The sequence below is a fragment of the Triticum urartu genome, chromosome 5A (genome assembly GCF_056163025.1).
Source record: "Triticum urartu cultivar PI428250 chromosome 5A, HENAU_Tu73, whole genome shotgun sequence".
NCBI classification, from domain to species: Eukaryota; Viridiplantae; Streptophyta; class Magnoliopsida; order Poales; family Poaceae; genus Triticum; species Triticum urartu.
The window spans coordinates 424,746,520-424,764,924 of NC_141877.1; the positions used below are offsets into that span (position 1 = coordinate 424,746,520).

Here is an 18,405-nt window from a genome sequence, read left to right on the forward strand (position 1 = left end):
AGTTTTGTTAATATTGTAGTGCTCTATTCATCCATGTCTTTGTTTGCAATTATGGAGCACCCTAGCTTGAGTCAATCGAGCTCTACTTTTGCTTCGTTGTGAATCTGGGCAGATTGTCAACTTGTTTGCGATTTTGCCGATGTTATTGTAGTTGAACAGTGCATGCTATGCTATTGTTCTTGCCATTTCTAGCTTGTATTTTGTGCCTTCTTGATGGATGTATGCTTGTCTTGCCATGACTTGCACCATGGTGAGTGCATCGAGCTCGTAAACATGCCTTCGTGAGTTATGTTTCAGCATGTCCCAGTTTTCACTAAGTCTGAAAATTGATTATGTTTTTGCTATGTTCGTGTGCTTGTTAGTATATTTTGTGATCCCTTTTGGCTCAAGGTCACTAGGGACCTTTTGTTAAGCTTGTTGAGTAGCTCCTTGCTATGTCTTTCTTTGTCATGTTCAGGTCCTGTAGCATATTGTTTTGTTGGTCCGAAGAGGGCTATATGATCTGAAATTTCAGACAAGTGTTAATTTCATTAAGTCTGAGATCTGTTTTACCATTTGCGTTTTTGCCATACTTGTTTGAACCTCCTAATGGATGATTTGGCCGTATCTCAGTGCTAGACTTTTGTTAAGCATCTTGTGTGCATCCCTGCCATGTATTTTGTTGTCATGTTTGGGTGCTGTAGCATGCTCATCTCATTGCATTTAGATGCCTACTTGCTGTAAATTGCAGACCGGTGTCATTTTTGAAACGCTTGCCATTTCCAAACCGTAACTCCGATTCCGGCGTTCTTTATATCGTTTTCAAGCGATTTCATCTCATCTTTCCAGTGGCACCCTTGGAATTCCAAGTTGAGGCCAGGTTCATGCATTTCCTGTCATATCTTGTATTTTGCATCCCGCATCGCATCCCGCATAGCATATCATCTTTGCATCTTGTTGTTTGAGTTTGCACGTGGTTGATTGTATCCTTGTTGCTTGTTTGTCTTGTTTGGGTAGAGCCAGGAGACGAGTTCGCTAACGAGGAGCCCGTTGAGTTTGCTTTTGAGGATCCAGTCAACTCTGACAACTGTGCAGGCAAGATGATCATACCCTCGAAATCACTACTATCTTTGCTATGCTAGTTTGCTCGCTCTTTTGCTATGCCATTGCTACGATGCCTACCACTTGCTTGCTAGCCTCCTAAATTGCCATGTCAAACCTCTAACCCACCATTGTCCTAGCAAACCGTTGATTGGCTATGTTACCGCTTTGCTCAGCCACTCTTATAGCGTTGCTAGTTGCATGTGAAGATTGGAGGCCGTTCCTTGTTGGAACATCTTTTATTTACTTGTTGGGATATCATTATATTGCCATGTTATCTTAATGCATCTATATACTTGGTAAAGGGTGGAAGGCTCGGCCTCTCGCCTAGTGTTTTGTTCCACTCTTGCCGCCCTAGTTTCCGTCATATCGGTGTTATGTTCCCGGATTTTGCGTTCCTTACGCGGTTGGGTTATAATGAGAACCCCTTGATAGTTCGCCTTGATTAAAGCTTTTCCAGCAATGCCCAACCTTGGCTTTACCATTTGCCACTTAGCCTTTTCTTTTCCTTGGGTTCTGCAGACTCAAGGGTCATCTTATTTTAACCCCCCCGGGCCAGTGCTCCTCTGAGTGTTGGTCCACCTGTCAGCTGTCGGTGGCCACCAGGGGCAACTCTGGGCTGGCCTACCCGTACCTAAAACAATCTGAGTGTGCCCTGAGAAAGAGATATGTGCAGCTCCTATCGGGATTTGTCGGCACATTCGGGCGGTGTTGCTGGTCTTGTTTTAACCTGTCGAAGTGTCTTGAGTTACCGAGATACCGAGTCTGATCGGAACGTCTTGGGAGGAGGTCTATTCCTTCGTTGACCGTGAGAGCTTGTCATGGTTTAAGTTGGGACTCCCCTGCAGGGATTTGAACTTTCGAAAGCCGTGCCCGCGGTTATGGGCAGATGGGAATTTGTTAATGTCCGGTTGTAGATAACTTGAACCTTAACTTAATTAAAATGAATCAACTGAGTGTGTTGCCGTGATGGCCTCTTCCCGGCGGAGTCCGGGAAGTGGACACGGTGTTGGAGTAATGTTTGCGCAGGTTGCTCTTTAGTTTCTCGCTCGCACTTTGCCTCCTCTTCTCGCTCTCCTTTGCGAATAAGTTAGCCACCATACTTGCTAGTCGCTTGCTGCATCTCCACTCATATTTTACCTTGCCATACCTATAAGCTCAAATAGTCTTGATCGCGAGGGTGCGAGATTGCTGAGTCCCTGTGGCTCACAGATTACCATTACACCAGATGCAGGGCCTGATGATTCCGCTCCAGGAGACGCGTATGAGCTCAAGTGGGAGTTCGACGAAGACTCTCAACGATACTATGTTTCCTTTCCCGATGATCAGTAGTGGTGCCCAGTTGGGGGTGATTGGGACCATGTCGCATGTTGGGTTCTCTTTTATTTTGGCGCCGTAGTCGGGCCATGAGTGTTTGGATGTTGTAATGTTATTTATGTACTTGATTGATGTGGCGAGTGTAAGCCAACTATGTTATCTCTCTTTTATGATCATATTACATGGGATGTTGTGAAGATAGCCTAACTTGCGACATATGCCTTCAATACGATTATGTCTCTAAGTCGTGCCTCGACACGTGGGAGCTATAGTCGCATCGAGGGTGTGACAGTATATTACTTAAAAAGTGCATTACAGTGCACACTTACTAGTGACCTAAAAGACAATAGTCAGGGCATCTCCAGCCGCGCCCCAAGAAGGCCTTCCCAAGCGTTTTTTTCACGCCGGCGCCAAAAAACGGCCCAGTCGCGTCTCCAGGAGCCCGATTTTCGCCGGTCTGGGCGGAAAACAGCGTCGGCGGACTCAGGCCGAACCCGGCGCGCTGGGGGCGTCCGGGGCTGCCAGGGCGAACTGTTTTAGCGCGAAACAGCCGCGGGCCCGCCACGTACGGCGCCTCGTCTTCCCCCAACGGCCTCGGTTCCCGCGAGGAATCAATGGCAAGGCTGCCGCCGGTCAGCCTTGCCATTGATTCCTTCACGGGCGGCACGTCATGGGATGACGCGCCGACGCCTCCCCTCCCTCGCACGCGTACACACGGGTGTGGCGCGGCTATATAGCCGGTGGCCTGCACTCGCTTGTGCCCACACCAGCCCCGCCCCTCGCCGCCGCCCAGCTCCTCCCTCTTCCTACCTCTCCCGAACGCCGCCGCCCAGCCCCTCCCTCTATCTCTCTACCTCTCCCGAGCCCGTCACCATGGCGGAACGCTACCCCGGAGACGAGGCGGCGGCCAACGGCTTCGGCCGCCGTTCGCTCCGCGAACAGGAGTCCTGGCTCCTGTTCCAGGCGAACATCCTGGCGCCGCCGGACATGCGCGCCGGGCCGACGGGGTGGAGGCTCAGCGCCGGGGGAGTGCCCATTCCCCCGTTGCCCGACGCCGTGGCGAAGCCGAAGTACTTCGCCGAGGAAGTCGAGGTCGTGCGCGCCTCACTCACTGACGCCCAACTCTCCCTCCCCCAGTACGCCGCCGACAACCACGCGGCTTGGGCGGCGTATTTCGAGCGCCGCCAGCAGCAGCGCTTGGCGTCCACCAACGGCGCACCGGTAGTCGGCGGCCGGCAGAACAGCGAGGGGCACCACCTGTGGTGGGGCGTCCCTGGCCGCACACTCGAGGGCGTGCTGACGTACCTCGAGGGCGGCAACGACCCGCCGTTGGCGTACCCGGCGAGGATGGCCGCCCCGGCGCAGCACCGACGCGCCGGGCCATGGGCGCCAAGGAGGTTCGGGTCCTCCTCCTCTTCTTCCTCCTCCCGATCTTGATCGCACTCCTCCGGCACTCCGGCCCTGCTCGGCGTCAAGGCCGAGCCCGCGGCGGAGATGCCGCTCGGCCGGCGCACTCGCAGCGTCGGCATCGTCATCAACGAGGGCGGCCGGCGCGCCTACTCGTCGGCTCCTCCTCCGCGCTTCCTTAAGCCAAAGACGGAGCCGGGGCTCGCGCCGGTGAAGACGGAGCCGGGGCTCGCGCCGGTGAAGGAGCCGGCCGCGCCGGTGACGACGGAGCTCGACGACGACGACGCGGCCCTGGAATGGGCGCGCAGGGACTCCATAGCGATGGAGAAGAAGCGCCTGGAGAAGGCGAAGGAGCGCCAGCGCGCCGCCCTGCTTCACTTCGCGGAGCATCGACGCGGCCGTGATGAAGGCGGAGTCGTCGTCATCTGCGACAGCGACGATGACGACGACGATGCGCCGCCACCAGTCCGCCATGGCAACGCCGGGCAGGGGTTCAGCAGGGGCGCCCGCGTCAAGGAGGAGAAGGTCGACGACGACGATGGCGGCGACTTCAGCCAGTTTTTCTTTTATATTAGTTTATGTATATGTGCTATGTAATAAAAATTCGCAAACTTCGTCAAAATGTGCCGAAATTTATCGTGTTTAGCCGAAATTTATCATGTTTGGCCGAAATTTATCGTGTTTAACCCGAATTTCGCCGAACTTTTTTTATTTTTAAATATGCCTAGGGCGGCCCTGGGACCGGCAGCTGGGGACCAACTCACCCATGCCCAATTTTTACGCCGGCTCATCCCAAGCTGCGATTTTAGGCGCTCCCGGGGCCAACTGCTGGAGATGCCCTCGTTCCTGCATAGGCCGAGAAAAAACTCACCGCAGCTAGCCCCTACCGCCGAGACACATCGAGCCAGCCGCTCGCTTCCCATCCCGACCTCCCGTCTCCCCGCTCGCCGGACGCCCAGAGCCGCAGCCTCTCCGTCCCGCCCGCTCGGCGTTTGGGGCTCGGCAGCAGCCGCGCCACCGCAACTGTGCGGGCCGTGCCCCTGCCTCTGGCCGCCAGGCGCCCCTGCAAGCCGGCGCACGCCGCCCACTCCGCACACCGGCTCTCGGCCGGCAGGCAGCAGGAAGCCAGCAACCATCCTTATTGATTTGAGGTACCAGTTCAGCTCGTCCACTGCCCATTCGGCCATTCCCCAATTTTGGATTTAGGGTTTGCTCTTCCCTGTGCTACCCACCATCCAGTACGTAATTTGTGTTCAGTTATGTCATTGTATGAATTTATGATTGATAGAAAGTAAATTAGTTAGAACGTTTATAAGCCTTCTTTGGTGCAAAACCGAGACTCAATTGAGAATTTTAGTATGCTTGTAAGACCATATTGATCTATTTCTATGTGGTATTGGTAGTTAGTTACAACGTCCACATGTCATATTTATTGTCAATGTTTTTTAGGAAAATCCCCTGTTTTCAAATTCTAGATCTGCCACTGTCGTCACTCCTCTCCACCACTCAGACCCAGCATAGCAGCAAGGAAGCGGACGGGAGGATGATGGGAAGCAACAACCCCGGCGGCGCAGGCGGAGGGATGGCTCCGGGCATGGGAGCGGGCAGCAGCGACGGGCGGCACGATGACGAGGCCGTACTCACTGAGTTCCTCTCCTCCCTCATGGACTACAACCCCATGGTACGCCGCCGCTGCCTGCCCTAATCCCCTTTTGTTATGCTGAGTTCCGTGTTTGACTCGGTGGCGTGGCAGATTCCGGACGAGCTCGTGGAGCACTACCTCGGCCGCAGCGGCTTCCACTGCCCTGACCTACGCCTGTGAGTATTCCTTACACCTCCAATTCCTCTCCCGAGAAGACTTCATGTCTGAATCGGTAGTTACGCTGAGACCCCCTTTGTTTGGGTGCTCTGTGGTGGTTTGCTTTATTTATAACATGTTTGGGTACCATGCTGAATCAGTTGTGGGTTCATGTTTGGGTGCTCTGTGGCGGTTTGCTTTATTTATAAAGCGGGGCGAAAGCCTTTTTCGGTAATCTCAAACTGAAGTTTGCTAAGCATAGTGATATATGGAGCCACATAGAGGATTTTTAGCACGTTGTTGTTTTAGTCTGAAAGAAATTGCTAAGCATAGTCTGAGAGAAATCTTCAACTCAGGTGATTATTTGTCCACATGAATGACATGTTTTTTTTTTGTTTTCTTTCCTAATTTTGTGGTATGCAGTACAAGGTTGGTTGCTGTAGCTACTCAAAAGTTCATTTCAGACGTCGCAAGTGACTCCCTTCAGTACGTGAACCCACAACTGCACTAGTTTGTTTTTTCACCTCAATGCAATTCGTCTATTGGTGTCAGCATGACATAACATATAGCAATTGTAGTATATCTTTCACACCAATTTGATATTGCACTATCCTTTCCCTTGAATTAGGCATTGCAAAGCCAGGGTTGCAGCACCTATCAAAGACAACAAGAGCAAACAACCGAAGGTGAATTTACTTCTTAATTAAAAATTCCATGTTACTTCTACCATGAAACCTGGCATGCCATTCTTACTTCTTATGGCTTACTGATGACATGCTTTATTGTACTTCAGGATAGACGTCTTGTATTGACAATGGATGATCTTTCAAAAGCCCTGTGTGAGGTAAACCATTTTTCTATTACATCTGAGTTTTTGTTTTTTTTTTAATATATGAAACAGCACACCATTTACTTCTTTATTTCTCATGTTTGAAGCCCACATTATTTTGTTTGAACGCAGAATAACACTCAGCCAGTTACATTCTTAGTTGAATCCCTGCACTGATAAATCCGTTGAAAGGCTTTAGTTGATCCTTGTAGACCAAGCGGATTGCTTGATGCGGGTTTTTTCTAAGAGGCAAAACCAAATTCATATGGATTCAGTTTTACATGTGCCAAGCTTCTCACAGCTCACCAAAGTTCATACTAACAAACTGACCAATCGGTGGCAGCTAGGAACATCTTACCAGCATACCAGTACAAAGGCACCTTACATGAAATCAGCATTTAAGCTCCTGACACTTACATGTCTAATTGACAAACGATTTCCTACAGTTTTGCCTTCTAACCATGTTTTGGAGGCCATACTGGTGGCAGCTCCTTAACATTGAGTTATAGGGTCTGTATATGTAGAAAGAACGAACCACACAGACATCTACTATTATGGATATTGCACATGCTCCAAAGCAGCCAAAGCATACAAGGGTATGAAGAGATAACAATAAATATATATATCATGTTCTCTGTCCTGAACAGATGGACTCAATTGTTTATTTCCGCCCTAATTAGAAAAGCAGTTAAAAGAAAGGGAATCTGAGTGATACTACAAAGGTTTAAATCATGTTCATCTCCCAAGTAACACGGGGAATGGCGCAATCACTAAAGATGACATGAGCAGAAAAAGCAGTCTACACATGTCTAATCTAACCACCATTTTCTTATCATCTTTAGTGAGAATGCTCATGCTTATGAAAACCCGCCAAACCATTATTTTCAAGCAATTGCTCATTTGTCGGACGAAGTTGCAAACTTAAAATGGTATTATCCAATTTTCTACAAGCATATATTCGCCAAAGTATATCTTCTGTGCACACCTTCGTGGGTTGCTAGTTCTTTGGTAATCAAGTTCTAGTTATGTTCAGTTGCATGCAAGTAGTCAGGTAATCTTCAGGTTATCAATATACCTTCAACCCAAACCTCACATAACAGGGCATTCTGCTCATGCCTGCTCAAGATGTTAGACATGGAAATATCTTCCAGCCACTTGTCAGACATCCTCCTGAAAATTTTAGCTTGATATTAAAAACTCTAATTTCCACCAGACATGCTGTTGCAAGTGCAACATGCCTCTGATTGGAGAAATTCATTGTTATTCTCTCTCTCAACAACGCCTGCTGCCAGCAGCTCATCATTGTTAGTGAATGCTACCAAGCATTTAGGCTCTTAAAATCTTTATCCTGTTTCGGCTTAGCTGACCCACTAGTCCACAAACAGCACCCTAGTCTGGTGATCTGATACATTTTAAAGAAAAGGCATTTATGACTCGCAAATACTAAAATACCATACCGATACAGGTCATCAATATACTCATACTTTGTCACAAACATGACCTGTTTAGGCTAAAACCCCAGTTATTTGGTGGTTATCACTGACGCATACCATGCTAAAATCCACCGCATTCATGTATCATATGTTTGCAACTGTTGTCTGTACAAAGAACAAGGTGGTGCACCAGCCTGTGCTACTGAGAAATGTGCACCACAGAGCACTGTTCTAAAAGATGTCCGACTAGTGGAACACACTCTCACCTCACATGTTCAGCCTACGTAGGTAGCCGACTAGTAGGTGAGGAGACTCTAGCCTCTAGGTGCCACCCCAACCCCCACCGAGTGCCTAACACCTTTAGGCCTCATTTGATTGCACGGGATCCCTCCGGGATCCCAGACTTTATCCCTGGGCACAAAAAAACCCACGAGACACATTAACCCTGGAAATCTATATGGCCATCTGGTGGCCAACTAGATGGGGTTTTCCCCGGCCCAGTCCGCGTCATATCCCAGGGAAGATTCCCACGTCTCGGTACATCCGGCAAAAATTCCTCGTCTTTTGCCCGAGTCGGACGCCTCTACCTTCCCTTCCACATGAGTCTGCTTAGTTTCCCTCTCTCTAGTGCCGGCGCCGCCGCTGCTGTTCTGTGTACATGTGTCTGCTTCTCTCTTAATTGACCTCCACCACGTCTTCAGTGTTGTTCCACGGGAGGGTTCCACTTCCGATGTCTTCCCCGACAAATTTTCCGTGATGAGGTGTTCCAGATCCGGCGATGAACCAGAGAATGTGAGGGAGGTTTCGCCAGAGCAGCAACAATGCAGTAGACTACAACGAGCTCGAACATGGCGACGGCGAGCCGCGCCATCTTGTTGGAGATGCTGAAGCAGGCTCCTCGCATGCTGACGCTTTGCCAGTTGTTGAGGGCGAGCTGCCCCAGTTCATGGCACCTTCTCTTTTTTTCTTAATTTTTTTGGCGAAGTATTCGCTGTAGTACGGAGTAGGGGTCTCCCCCCTCTGCCAAACGATGACAGGGAATGGATCTTCGATGTGGTTTTCTCCCCCTAGGTTATTGAATGACCAGAAAAAATCTCACCCGCACTTTGTTTGCCCTGGGTGTTATTTCCCCAACGACCAAGCCTAGAGTTTCTGTGTACGTGCGAGCATATGCTTCATTTTCTTTTGATTTTATGCTTTTGTACAAATTTCTTGCAGCATGGTGTTAACCTGAAACATCCGGAGTATTTTGCGGACAGCCCATCAGCAGGGATGGGCCCTTCAACAAGAGAGGAGTAGAATCAATCACTTCCCGTACCAGGACATGCCCTTACAACTTTATGTACCGTTGCAGCCATCGTGTATTATGGACCAGCAGTGTGTGGTTGCCACCATTTTGATGCGTATGTATAGTATTGCTGATCATATTCTCCAAGTCACCACCTATGTTGGATTTGATTGCATCTTGAAACTGTCGATTACATGAAATTGGCTTTGTGTAGCAGGTAAGTTTGATTCCTGATGGTTGGCTAGTATGGCACCCATGGAAACTGGAGATCAGATAGACCTAGCTTGTCTTCAGCATCTAATTGCAAGAACATAAGTCAAAATTGCATACTGTGTCCTATAAAAGAAGTCATATTCAGGATGCCATCTGAATTTCGAGATACAACGCTCCATGAAAAGCATCAATAAAATATGGCAACACACTGAAAGGAACAAGGCATATTTTGTTGTTGACTTCTTATCCAGAAGCAACTATTGCATCAACTGTCACCTCCATATTGCCATGACAAAGACTGTCTAATTGTAAAACAAATTGCGTGCGTTTAAATGAAAATTATCGCTGCAAGGATACAATCCAAGCACCGGCTCTTTTGGAGGGTTTCCAAGTTTATATAGTTCTTATTCATCAATCATTGAATGATTGATTAGTGTGTACTTGTCATGGCTAAGCTATTGGACGTACACTTGATTTGTCAGTTTGTCCATACAACAGCACCTCCAACACTTCAAAGGTCGCCTCATACTTCTATCAATCGTTCATACATGGTTGACCTTGAGTTGTTAATTCGTCAAGCAGGAAGCAAATTTCTTACTGTTTCAACAAGTAAAATTATCTTATTCATATATTCAGAAAAAATAGTACTAGTGTTTTCAGTGCAGCTGGATTTTTGAAAGCGACCAGCCCTAATATCATAATTAGGCCACCAGCCAACTATCATGCATTATTACAAAGCCAACATATTTTATATGCTGGTCACGCCCCGGTTTCATTTACAATTTCTACTGAATCAAGTCATTGATGTTATCGCTTGTGTGGACTTAAAAAAGTAGATAAATTCTTGACTTAATCACGGGTATTTCTGCATTGATGATACAGAGGAGACTTAACAAAAGATGGCCGGCGCAATGATATCATTTAAGACATCAATAACATGGTAACTTACGTGTACTATATAAGGTATTATAATTGTTTGAATACAAAACAAATTCACTAATCACGTCATGATTTGACAGAACAAAACAAAAGGAGCCATGTCATGTTTTGTAGCTTTGCGAGGTCAGAAGGAAAAAAGATCAGTTGGTTTAACCTCAAGTGTCATGTCGGAATGAGTTAAAACACTTAGATCCTCATGGTTAACCTCTTAAGAAATTACCCTGATTAAGATGCATGCATGAACACTGACCATCTAACAGTATTGTATTCAACAAGAGGCTAGCAAGTGGATTAAGAGCTTTTGACTTTACTGTCATATTCATCACTTGGCAAGAGATGATGACATGGCCTTATGCCATGAAGTCATGCATGAAGGTGCAGCAGCCTCTGCATGCGAGCACTTTCCTTGTCCGCGTGCTAATCAAGCCATTGTTAAAATATATGTCAAATTTATGTGTACAAGTTGTGCTGTAGTTGGACATGTAATTAACGGAGGGTTAGCTGTTTGAGTCGGAAACGTGTAATTTAGAACTATTATACAAGGTCACTGCGAGTAGGCAAAATAGACTAGACATCATAAGTTACAGGTTGAGATAGAGATCATGAGAGGGACGGTCCGGGCGTCCGTGGATCATGTGATTTGCTATATGGAGAGGTGCGTTTATAATCATGCCTCAGGGATGTAACCATACATGTTGGTGAACCTTGTTAACAAGTATCGACGTCCGTTGTTCGTGCCGTGTGATTGCTTGTCCTCGATGGATCCACGTACACCTCGACTATTCTAACATCCATGACGGCATGATGATGAGAGGACGGAAACTAATCAAATAACCGAAACTAATCAGACGCCTATCCATGGATCCATGCGGAGACAAGACAAGGAGAGGAAAACACCCACATCCGCAGCCACTTTAGCTAGCCACCCTGTGATACGATCCATGCATCGGCTTGGCCAAGTCGTTGCCGCTTTGCTCGATCGCTTTGGAGTAAACAACACGGCGCGCGGGAAGGCGGATCGCTCGCGGTCCGGCCACATTCCTTTGTGGAAAGAAGATTTCCAGCAATGATCCCCGCCTTTCTCCGGCGCCACTTTCATTCTTTCAAGCCCGGGAACCGGACCAGGTCAATGTGGGCGTGGCTCCTTTTGTGCCGGCCGGGGCCGGCATCGGGGAAAAGCGCAGGGTGTTCTCATCTGGTGTTTGTTGTGGTTGTTGCCTTTCATTTGGTGTGGAAGTACCGGTACTGCCACCTCCACCTGCATTCTAGATCCTCCTTTTTGCCCTCCAAAGTGTTATGGTTATCGGGTTGCTAAATCTCAATTGACAAGTCTCAGTTGAGTTTACATCCGTGAGATCTTACGTGAAGATCTGTGCAAAAGGTTTTTTTTTCTTTTTATTTATATGTTTTGTCACTTGACTGAGACTTTGTTAAGTCCCACTGATATCTAGCCACATCGTATGATTATTATCCGGCTCTGGTGTCTTCTCGAGAGATTTCACCCCTTGTGTCCCACAATAGGACACATCATGCATGCATCCCCTTTCATCACTTGGGGAGCCATTCAACTCACAACGGGAAAACATGCATCCTGTTGTGAGTGGAATGAGGATTTACTTTTACCACAACAAAAATTCGTCATATATACCCAAAAGAAATCACCATATATAACAAGCAAGCGTCCTACTCTGTGACACGCATGCTTGCTACTAGCGATTGGCATAGTGGAAACTATGCATGTTTGCTACAACTTTCATGCATGTTGACTTGGATTTGATTGGCATAGTGGAAATTATGCAAAGCTGTCAATGACAGCGATTACAACACTTTGGTGACACATTTGTCACGGCGTATTACTTGGGTTAGTATCGTTGGAGAAAGTGATACTAGCTAGTGTTCTCTAAAAAGAAAAGAGGAGAAAGTGATAGTGATCTTGTCCGATCCTCTCATTTCTAAAGGTGAAAACAACTTGAGAAAGTTTTCACATGCATGGCCAATAATCAGGCCTGCACTAGTACATGTGATGTACCAACTATGCGGACAGAAGCGTACTAAAAATCCCGTAAACTTTTTTCTCTATTTAATTTTCCAGTATCTTCCCTTCCTGTTTATATACCCCTACAACTCCTATGGACGAGAGCTCCTAGCGGAGGGTTCCCTGCCGCCTCCCGCCGCTGCTGGATCTGCCTTGCCTCCTGTGGCCTTACGGCCATGGGTGCGTGATGGATCTTGGTCCTTGCCGGTGGGAAGGCCCCTCCTTCGTTTTTAGATGTCTTTTCAAGTCTGTTTAGGGTTCGTGTCTTGCCCAGAACGACGAGGCGGTGGCGGTTTTCTGAAGATGAAATAAGGTTCTCCCGTCCAGCCCCCGTTCCGATGATGCATCAAGCATCGTTGGAGGGCATGTGGAGGTGTGTCTCTGTCGGATCTCGCGAGATTCGGTTGACGTTTCTCTTCGGTGGATCTCCTTGGATCCGGTCTTTCTCCGTTTGCGTTCGTGTGTCTACATGTTGGATCCTTTCGATTTACGCTTCTCTTTATCAGTGACGGTTGCTGGTGCGCTGGTTCTTTGGGGCCTTAGCAGGATGATTTCCTGACTGTTTACTACAACAAGGTATGCCCGGCTATGTGAGAGAGGGGTGATGACGACTGCGCGCCTTCAGCTGGTTCTAGTTATTATAGTCATCACTGGATGGTCTACGGATTTGGATGTAATTTTTTCTTACTTCTTATTTTCTTTGTAGTGCCATAATGTTGATGAATACATCGGAAGTTTTTTCCGCAAAAAAGTAAAATAAAATAATATAGCTGGTATACGTGCAAACATCTATCTGTGCTACAACATCATGTCTGGCATATTTTCAGTGTCAGTATAAAGTTGACACTGGTTTAGTATAAAGTTGTAACTTTGTAACCAATGTCAATTAATATCAGCTAATATCAACTGTACACTAAACTAGTGGCAATCAATATGGATTGGAGGGAGCGCATACTTTTGTAAAAATCACATCAGAAAATATGATAATGGACAAGAAGTGCTCGTTAGCTGGATCGACCGTACCCAACCGTACCGGCGAAGAACAACGGGTTGTGAAACCTCAGCTCAACGGAATATAAATCGTTACGCCACGAGCCACCAGATTAACAACGCAGATTGATCGAGCTCTATCCATAGCCTGGCCGGTAATGGCCGCCGGCTCCACTAAGCACGTACTTTGCGACTATATACCTCCCCGACGTCCCGTCGTCGTCGGCGAAACGGTCAAAATCAACAGGGAAAAGAGGTCGTCGACGCCGCAGCAACTTTGTGCGCCGGACGACGTTTTCTCACCGCATCTTCCGCGGCGAGTATCTCTGGCCGATCAGGGGAAGGTTTTCGCCGGACTTTCGTTTAGCACAAGGGAGAAAGAAGAAAGCGATTCCAGGGCTCGTTGAAACTTGGCGTGCGTGCCGAAATATTCTTGCTTATACACTTGAGAAATTAATAAAATATTCTCTCTGCTGAGTTCGCCACTGCAAATGATGAGAAAAAAAACATTGTCTCTGTACGTACGTGCCAGTGCTCTGCAGTACCACCCAGTGTGATGGATGCTCTCTCAATTATAAGAAAATGGTTAGCTAAAACCGCCGCGGCCATCACAATCGGTGCGTGTATCATGATGTCTCCCAATCATAGGGATTAATTTGGTTTTGGTTATTAGACGCGTCGTCGATAATATAATTTTATACTGTTGTCGATGCGTTATTGGCGTACGGACGCAGCTGACTTTTGCTCGGTGCCTGTACGTACGCTGTTTGGCATGGGAAATGCTACTCTATTAGTTTTCTTAATACTCCGTAGTTAATAGCTGATCCCAGCACCGGCCTTATGTTTTTTTCTAGAAAAATGATGGTAGACTATGTAATGTAATCCAAATTGTTTCCAGATGTGGGCGTTCGTACCACTTGGTAAGGTGTGGGGTATTTGTTTTACTCAAAACTACTGCCCACATGAGGAATGGCCTCTTTGGTCGTCAGAACAAATATATACTCCCTCCATTCCAAAATATAATGGGTTCGCGTTTTTCGAGGTTCAATTTTGACCATAAATTTAACCAACGAGACCAACTGCGACGGAAGAAAAAAATTATAGGGAAAATTTTGTTTTTGCCACTCTAGTTTTTGCCAATTTTTCTTATGCCATTCTAGATTTTGACATTTCACTTTTGCCACTCATAGCTTTTGATAATTATCATAATTTTCATTCTATGGCAAAAGCAAAATAATTTTATTTCATTTTTGCCACTCTCAGCTTTTGAAATGTATCACAATTGCCACTCTGAAAATTTTGGTTTTGCCACGAAAATGGCAATTATGAAAATTGTCAAAAACTAAGAGTGGCAAAAGTGAAATGTCAAAATCTAGAGTGGCATAAGGAAAATTGGCAAATTTTAGAGTGGCAAAAACAAATTTTTGCCAAAATTATATAATTGAAAACTTCTTTCGAATACGAATTCACTGATATAATTTTTGCTACCGCCGCAATCGGTCTTGGTAGTTGAATTTACGGTCAAAACTGAAGCACGTGAATAGATGAAGCACTACATTGTGGAATGGAGGGAGTACCTCATGATGATTCCGTGTTGTTGTGAAGTCCTTCCGGTGTGGGTGGTTCTCATCAACGACAACTCGCGAAAGTTAAAAGGGTTATGGTTTTACTGTCTTGCGGAGCCCTTTACGTAAAGCCACAATTCCTATCCGAATGAATCAACCTTTTAAAGAAAAAGAGAACACTTGCAGACATGCAAATACAGTTGTTACACAAACAAGTGTATGAGAAGAACATTCAAACAGGGGGTGTTTGTAAATCTAATCTGGCCGCATTGCCAAGATTAGTATTTTCATCTCGCGCCGCTAAAAGGGCCCCATCCTAATTAATGGGGTTTGAGGTGTGCATGCATGTAGAAAGTCTTTGGTATGATTTATCTACCAAACCTTTAATCTAATTTGCTATTTTTCTTCATTGTTTAGTTTACCTCAACGAGGGCTTTAAACCAAGATCACATTGTATTATGTTTCCATGAAATTTGTTATGTCACCACCAACTACCATCTTATAGCTAGTATGCCGTCCAGTGGCGGAGCTATGTTGTAAACTACAGGGGCCATGGCCCCCCCCCAGCTTTTGTAAAATATGTGAAGGAAATTTTTTTTGGAGAGAAAATGAGGACAAGAAGAGTTTTTTGGCCCCCCAAACGTCCACATTTATGTTTGGCCCCCCCAAAAGAAGTTGCCTAGCTCCGCTAGTGATGGCGTCCATCATATTTTCAGTAATATAAACGGTTACCACCCTAACAGTATGATGTCCACTAGTTAAAAATTCATGTGTGATTAGGCATTTCATTGCTATGCAAGTCCAGAGAGTAAGTACTAAAGAGACATCAGCAAATAAGAGATTATATCGAACCATAGAAGTATTATCATACAAGTGTTACATGGGTGGAGAGTGTCGTGCAACAACCAAGCGATTATATTCTGGTAACCAGATGGCCAGTACATTGCGTAGTTTACAAACCCAAACCAATGAATGAACCGCTTGGACAACTAACTGGTTCACCGATCGGACTACCGACTCTGCCGGTTTTCCATTGATGAAAGAAAACAACATTTTAAGCTAATTTTCTTAAGAAGAGACATTAAATCCCAGGAATGCATTAATATTGAATGCAGTCCATCAACAAATCAAAAAGGCTGTCAATCAATGTTTATTTCGAATACTAATTTAATTTGCCATTCTTGAACTTTATCTTAAAACCCTTCACTGGAAAATCTCGCAAAAAAACCTTCACTGGAGAGAAGCTACATTGGAAACAAAATTTCTGTTTCCTAAAAGACATTTCCTTTTTTTCCCATGTTCAAGTTAGTTGAGTTATTATTTATAAAACTAATAATCGTGTACGTGCAATGCACGTTAATATTAGGCAATTTTTTCTCTAAGAGGATATTAGGCACTTGAGAGACCAAAAATTTGTGATATTGAGTTGGGAGAGCAAAAAATAGAGTTTTTCCTTGAGTGGCAGCCTGGTGCGCCAGAGGTCGCCGACTAACTATGCCGATAGTTGAAAAAAAACATTCTCCCCCTTAGAAAATATGTGCATGAAAACTGAATTTTTTGGACCCCGATAAATCTGAACGTTCAACTAAAACTTGCCACCTGCGTCAACTAAAAAGTTGCCATGAAAAACTTTCGGGTTGCCATTTAAAATCCAAATATTCGGGATTAATCTTTCCGGTTTTTTTAATATAAAACATACATAGATCTTTTAGCCTTTTCCTAATCATGTGTTACAGTTTTGTTAGGGGTAAGACCCTTGTAAAAGACTAGAAAACCACTTTGTTCCGACTTACGACGGTACTTAATTTGGCCGGCGAAAAAAAATGAAGCACATGAGATGCAGAAGTCAAGAGCACAGTACAGTACAGTACTACTGGTACTTTCTCCTCCCACGTCGTGAGGGCTAGATCCTATGCCCTCGCTATAAAATGCCCGGTCCTCGCGGCACAACCTCACCAGCCATCCATCGCCGTCGGCTCAGTCACTCCGCTGCTAGCTGGAGGTGCTCTAGCCGGAGGTGAACCGAACTGGAGGCGGCCGGCGGCCAGAGCGGAAGAGATCCAGCTCGAGCTGGGCGTCGAGATGGGCAGGGCGCCGTGCTGCGACAAGGCGAGCGTGAAGAAGGGCCCGTGGGCGGCGGAGGAGGACGCCGTGCTCAGGGCCTACGTCGCCGAGCACGGCACCGCCGGCAACTGGATCGCGCTCCCCCGCAAGATCGGTACGTACCTACTGCCGTGCTTCCCGGCCGCGGCCTATATATCCCTTTCTGTCACCGGGGCGATCAAGGGTTAGGTATGATATGAACTGAACACGTTGATGCTGGGTGCAGGGCTCAACAGGTGCGGCAAGAGCTGCCGGCTGCGGTGGCTCAACTACCTCCGCCCCAACATCCGGCACGGCGGCTTCACCGGCGAGGAGGACCGGCTCATCTGCAGCCTCTACGCCAGCATCGGGAGCAGGTGGTCCACCATCGCCGCGCAGCTGCCGGGGAGGACGGACAACGACGTCAAGAACTACTGGAACACCAAGCTCAAGAGGCGCCTGCTCGGCGGCGGCCGCCGCCCCATCAGGTACGCGCTGCCGCTGCCGCAGCAGCCGCGCCTCCTCCTCATGAGCCCCACGGGTGGCGGCGCCGCCTCGACGGCGCTGGAGCGGATGCAGCTAAGCGTGCAGCGGCGCCACGTCGGCCTCCAAGACACGCCGGGGCTCCCCTTCTACAGCAACCTCTGGCCAGCCCAGCAGTCTGTACTCTCTCCTGCCGCTGGCTACTCCGGGTTCTGGTCTCATATCCAAATCAGTACCTACCCGGGCCGCGTTAACGTGCAAGATCATCAGCGCGCCTGGGGCAGCGGCGGCACCACGCCGCTGTCCACGAGTCCCACCGGCGAGACAGCGGTGGGCGTAGGGAGCTCGAGCTCGACACCGGCAGCGAGCTCCGTGACTTTCGACGGAGACATGGAGGACGAGATCGAGATGCTGCTCCAGCAGATAGGGTGCTTGGAGGAGGAAGACAGCCGCCTGCTGATCGGCGGCGAGGCGGGCAGCGCTGGTTCTTGGAGCTCCTGCTCTACCCCAGGAGTGGACTCAGTGTTCCAGGGCTATGTACAAGGGCACGGGCAGTAGAATTATATGCATTTCAGACCTGAATATGATCCGCATACCATAGTCTATAGGCATGTAAATATGTATGCTAGCTTCTTTTTTCAAGATCTGGATTGATACGAGTGTATCGTAAATGCAGAACAAATATACAGTATACATATGGGATATCAGTTGATTGCCCTCATCCATGAAACTCATGCTCACCGCATCAGTTTAAAGCCAGGGGATGCTTCTTTGGCTAAGCTGCCTGTCCATAGGGGATGCTTCGTTTCATTCCTATCACAGAGGTACTGATAGTTAAGTACCTCATCAGTTACCATCACCAAGCACGCATGCGGTGACAATGGTAGAAAGATCGACAAAAAGTTCAAGAGGTAACAACAGCAGCTCCATTGCAAGATTAAAAGTT

General features: G+C 47.3%; 2 protein-coding genes across 5 annotated transcripts; both read left to right on the plus strand.

The window, feature by feature from the left end:
• Positions 1-4,623: 4,623 nt before the first annotated feature.
• Positions 4,624-9,365, plus strand: LOC125509388 (transcription initiation factor TFIID subunit 10). 4 transcript variants are annotated; one of them, XM_048674353.2, is made up of 7 exons: positions 4,628-4,955; positions 5,254-5,485; positions 5,558-5,622; positions 6,026-6,088; positions 6,231-6,288; positions 6,396-6,446; positions 9,083-9,365. In XM_048674353.2, exons 1-7 carry the CDS (start codon positions 4,639-4,641, stop codon positions 9,161-9,163), a joined length of 867 nt encoding a protein of 288 aa, XP_048530310.1. In that variant the 5' UTR covers positions 4,628-4,638; the 3' UTR covers positions 9,164-9,365. The 4 variants fall into 4 exon arrangements, with proteins under 4 accessions (XP_048530311.1, XP_048530310.1, XP_048530312.1 ...); XM_048674355.1 differs by having other exon boundaries at positions 4,684-4,955; positions 5,280-5,485; XM_048674356.1 differs by having other exon boundaries at positions 4,692-4,955; positions 5,315-5,485.
• Positions 9,366-16,747: 7,382 nt separating this feature from the next.
• Positions 16,748-18,166, plus strand: LOC125556111 (transcription factor MYB36). Its single transcript, XM_048718901.2, has 2 exons — positions 16,748-17,112; positions 17,224-18,166. The coding sequence occupies exons 1-2, from the start codon at positions 16,977-16,979 to the stop codon at positions 18,015-18,017; spliced, it is 930 nt and encodes a 309-aa protein (XP_048574858.1). The 5' UTR covers positions 16,748-16,976; the 3' UTR covers positions 18,018-18,166.
• The last annotated feature ends 239 nt before the right edge of the window (positions 18,167-18,405 follow it).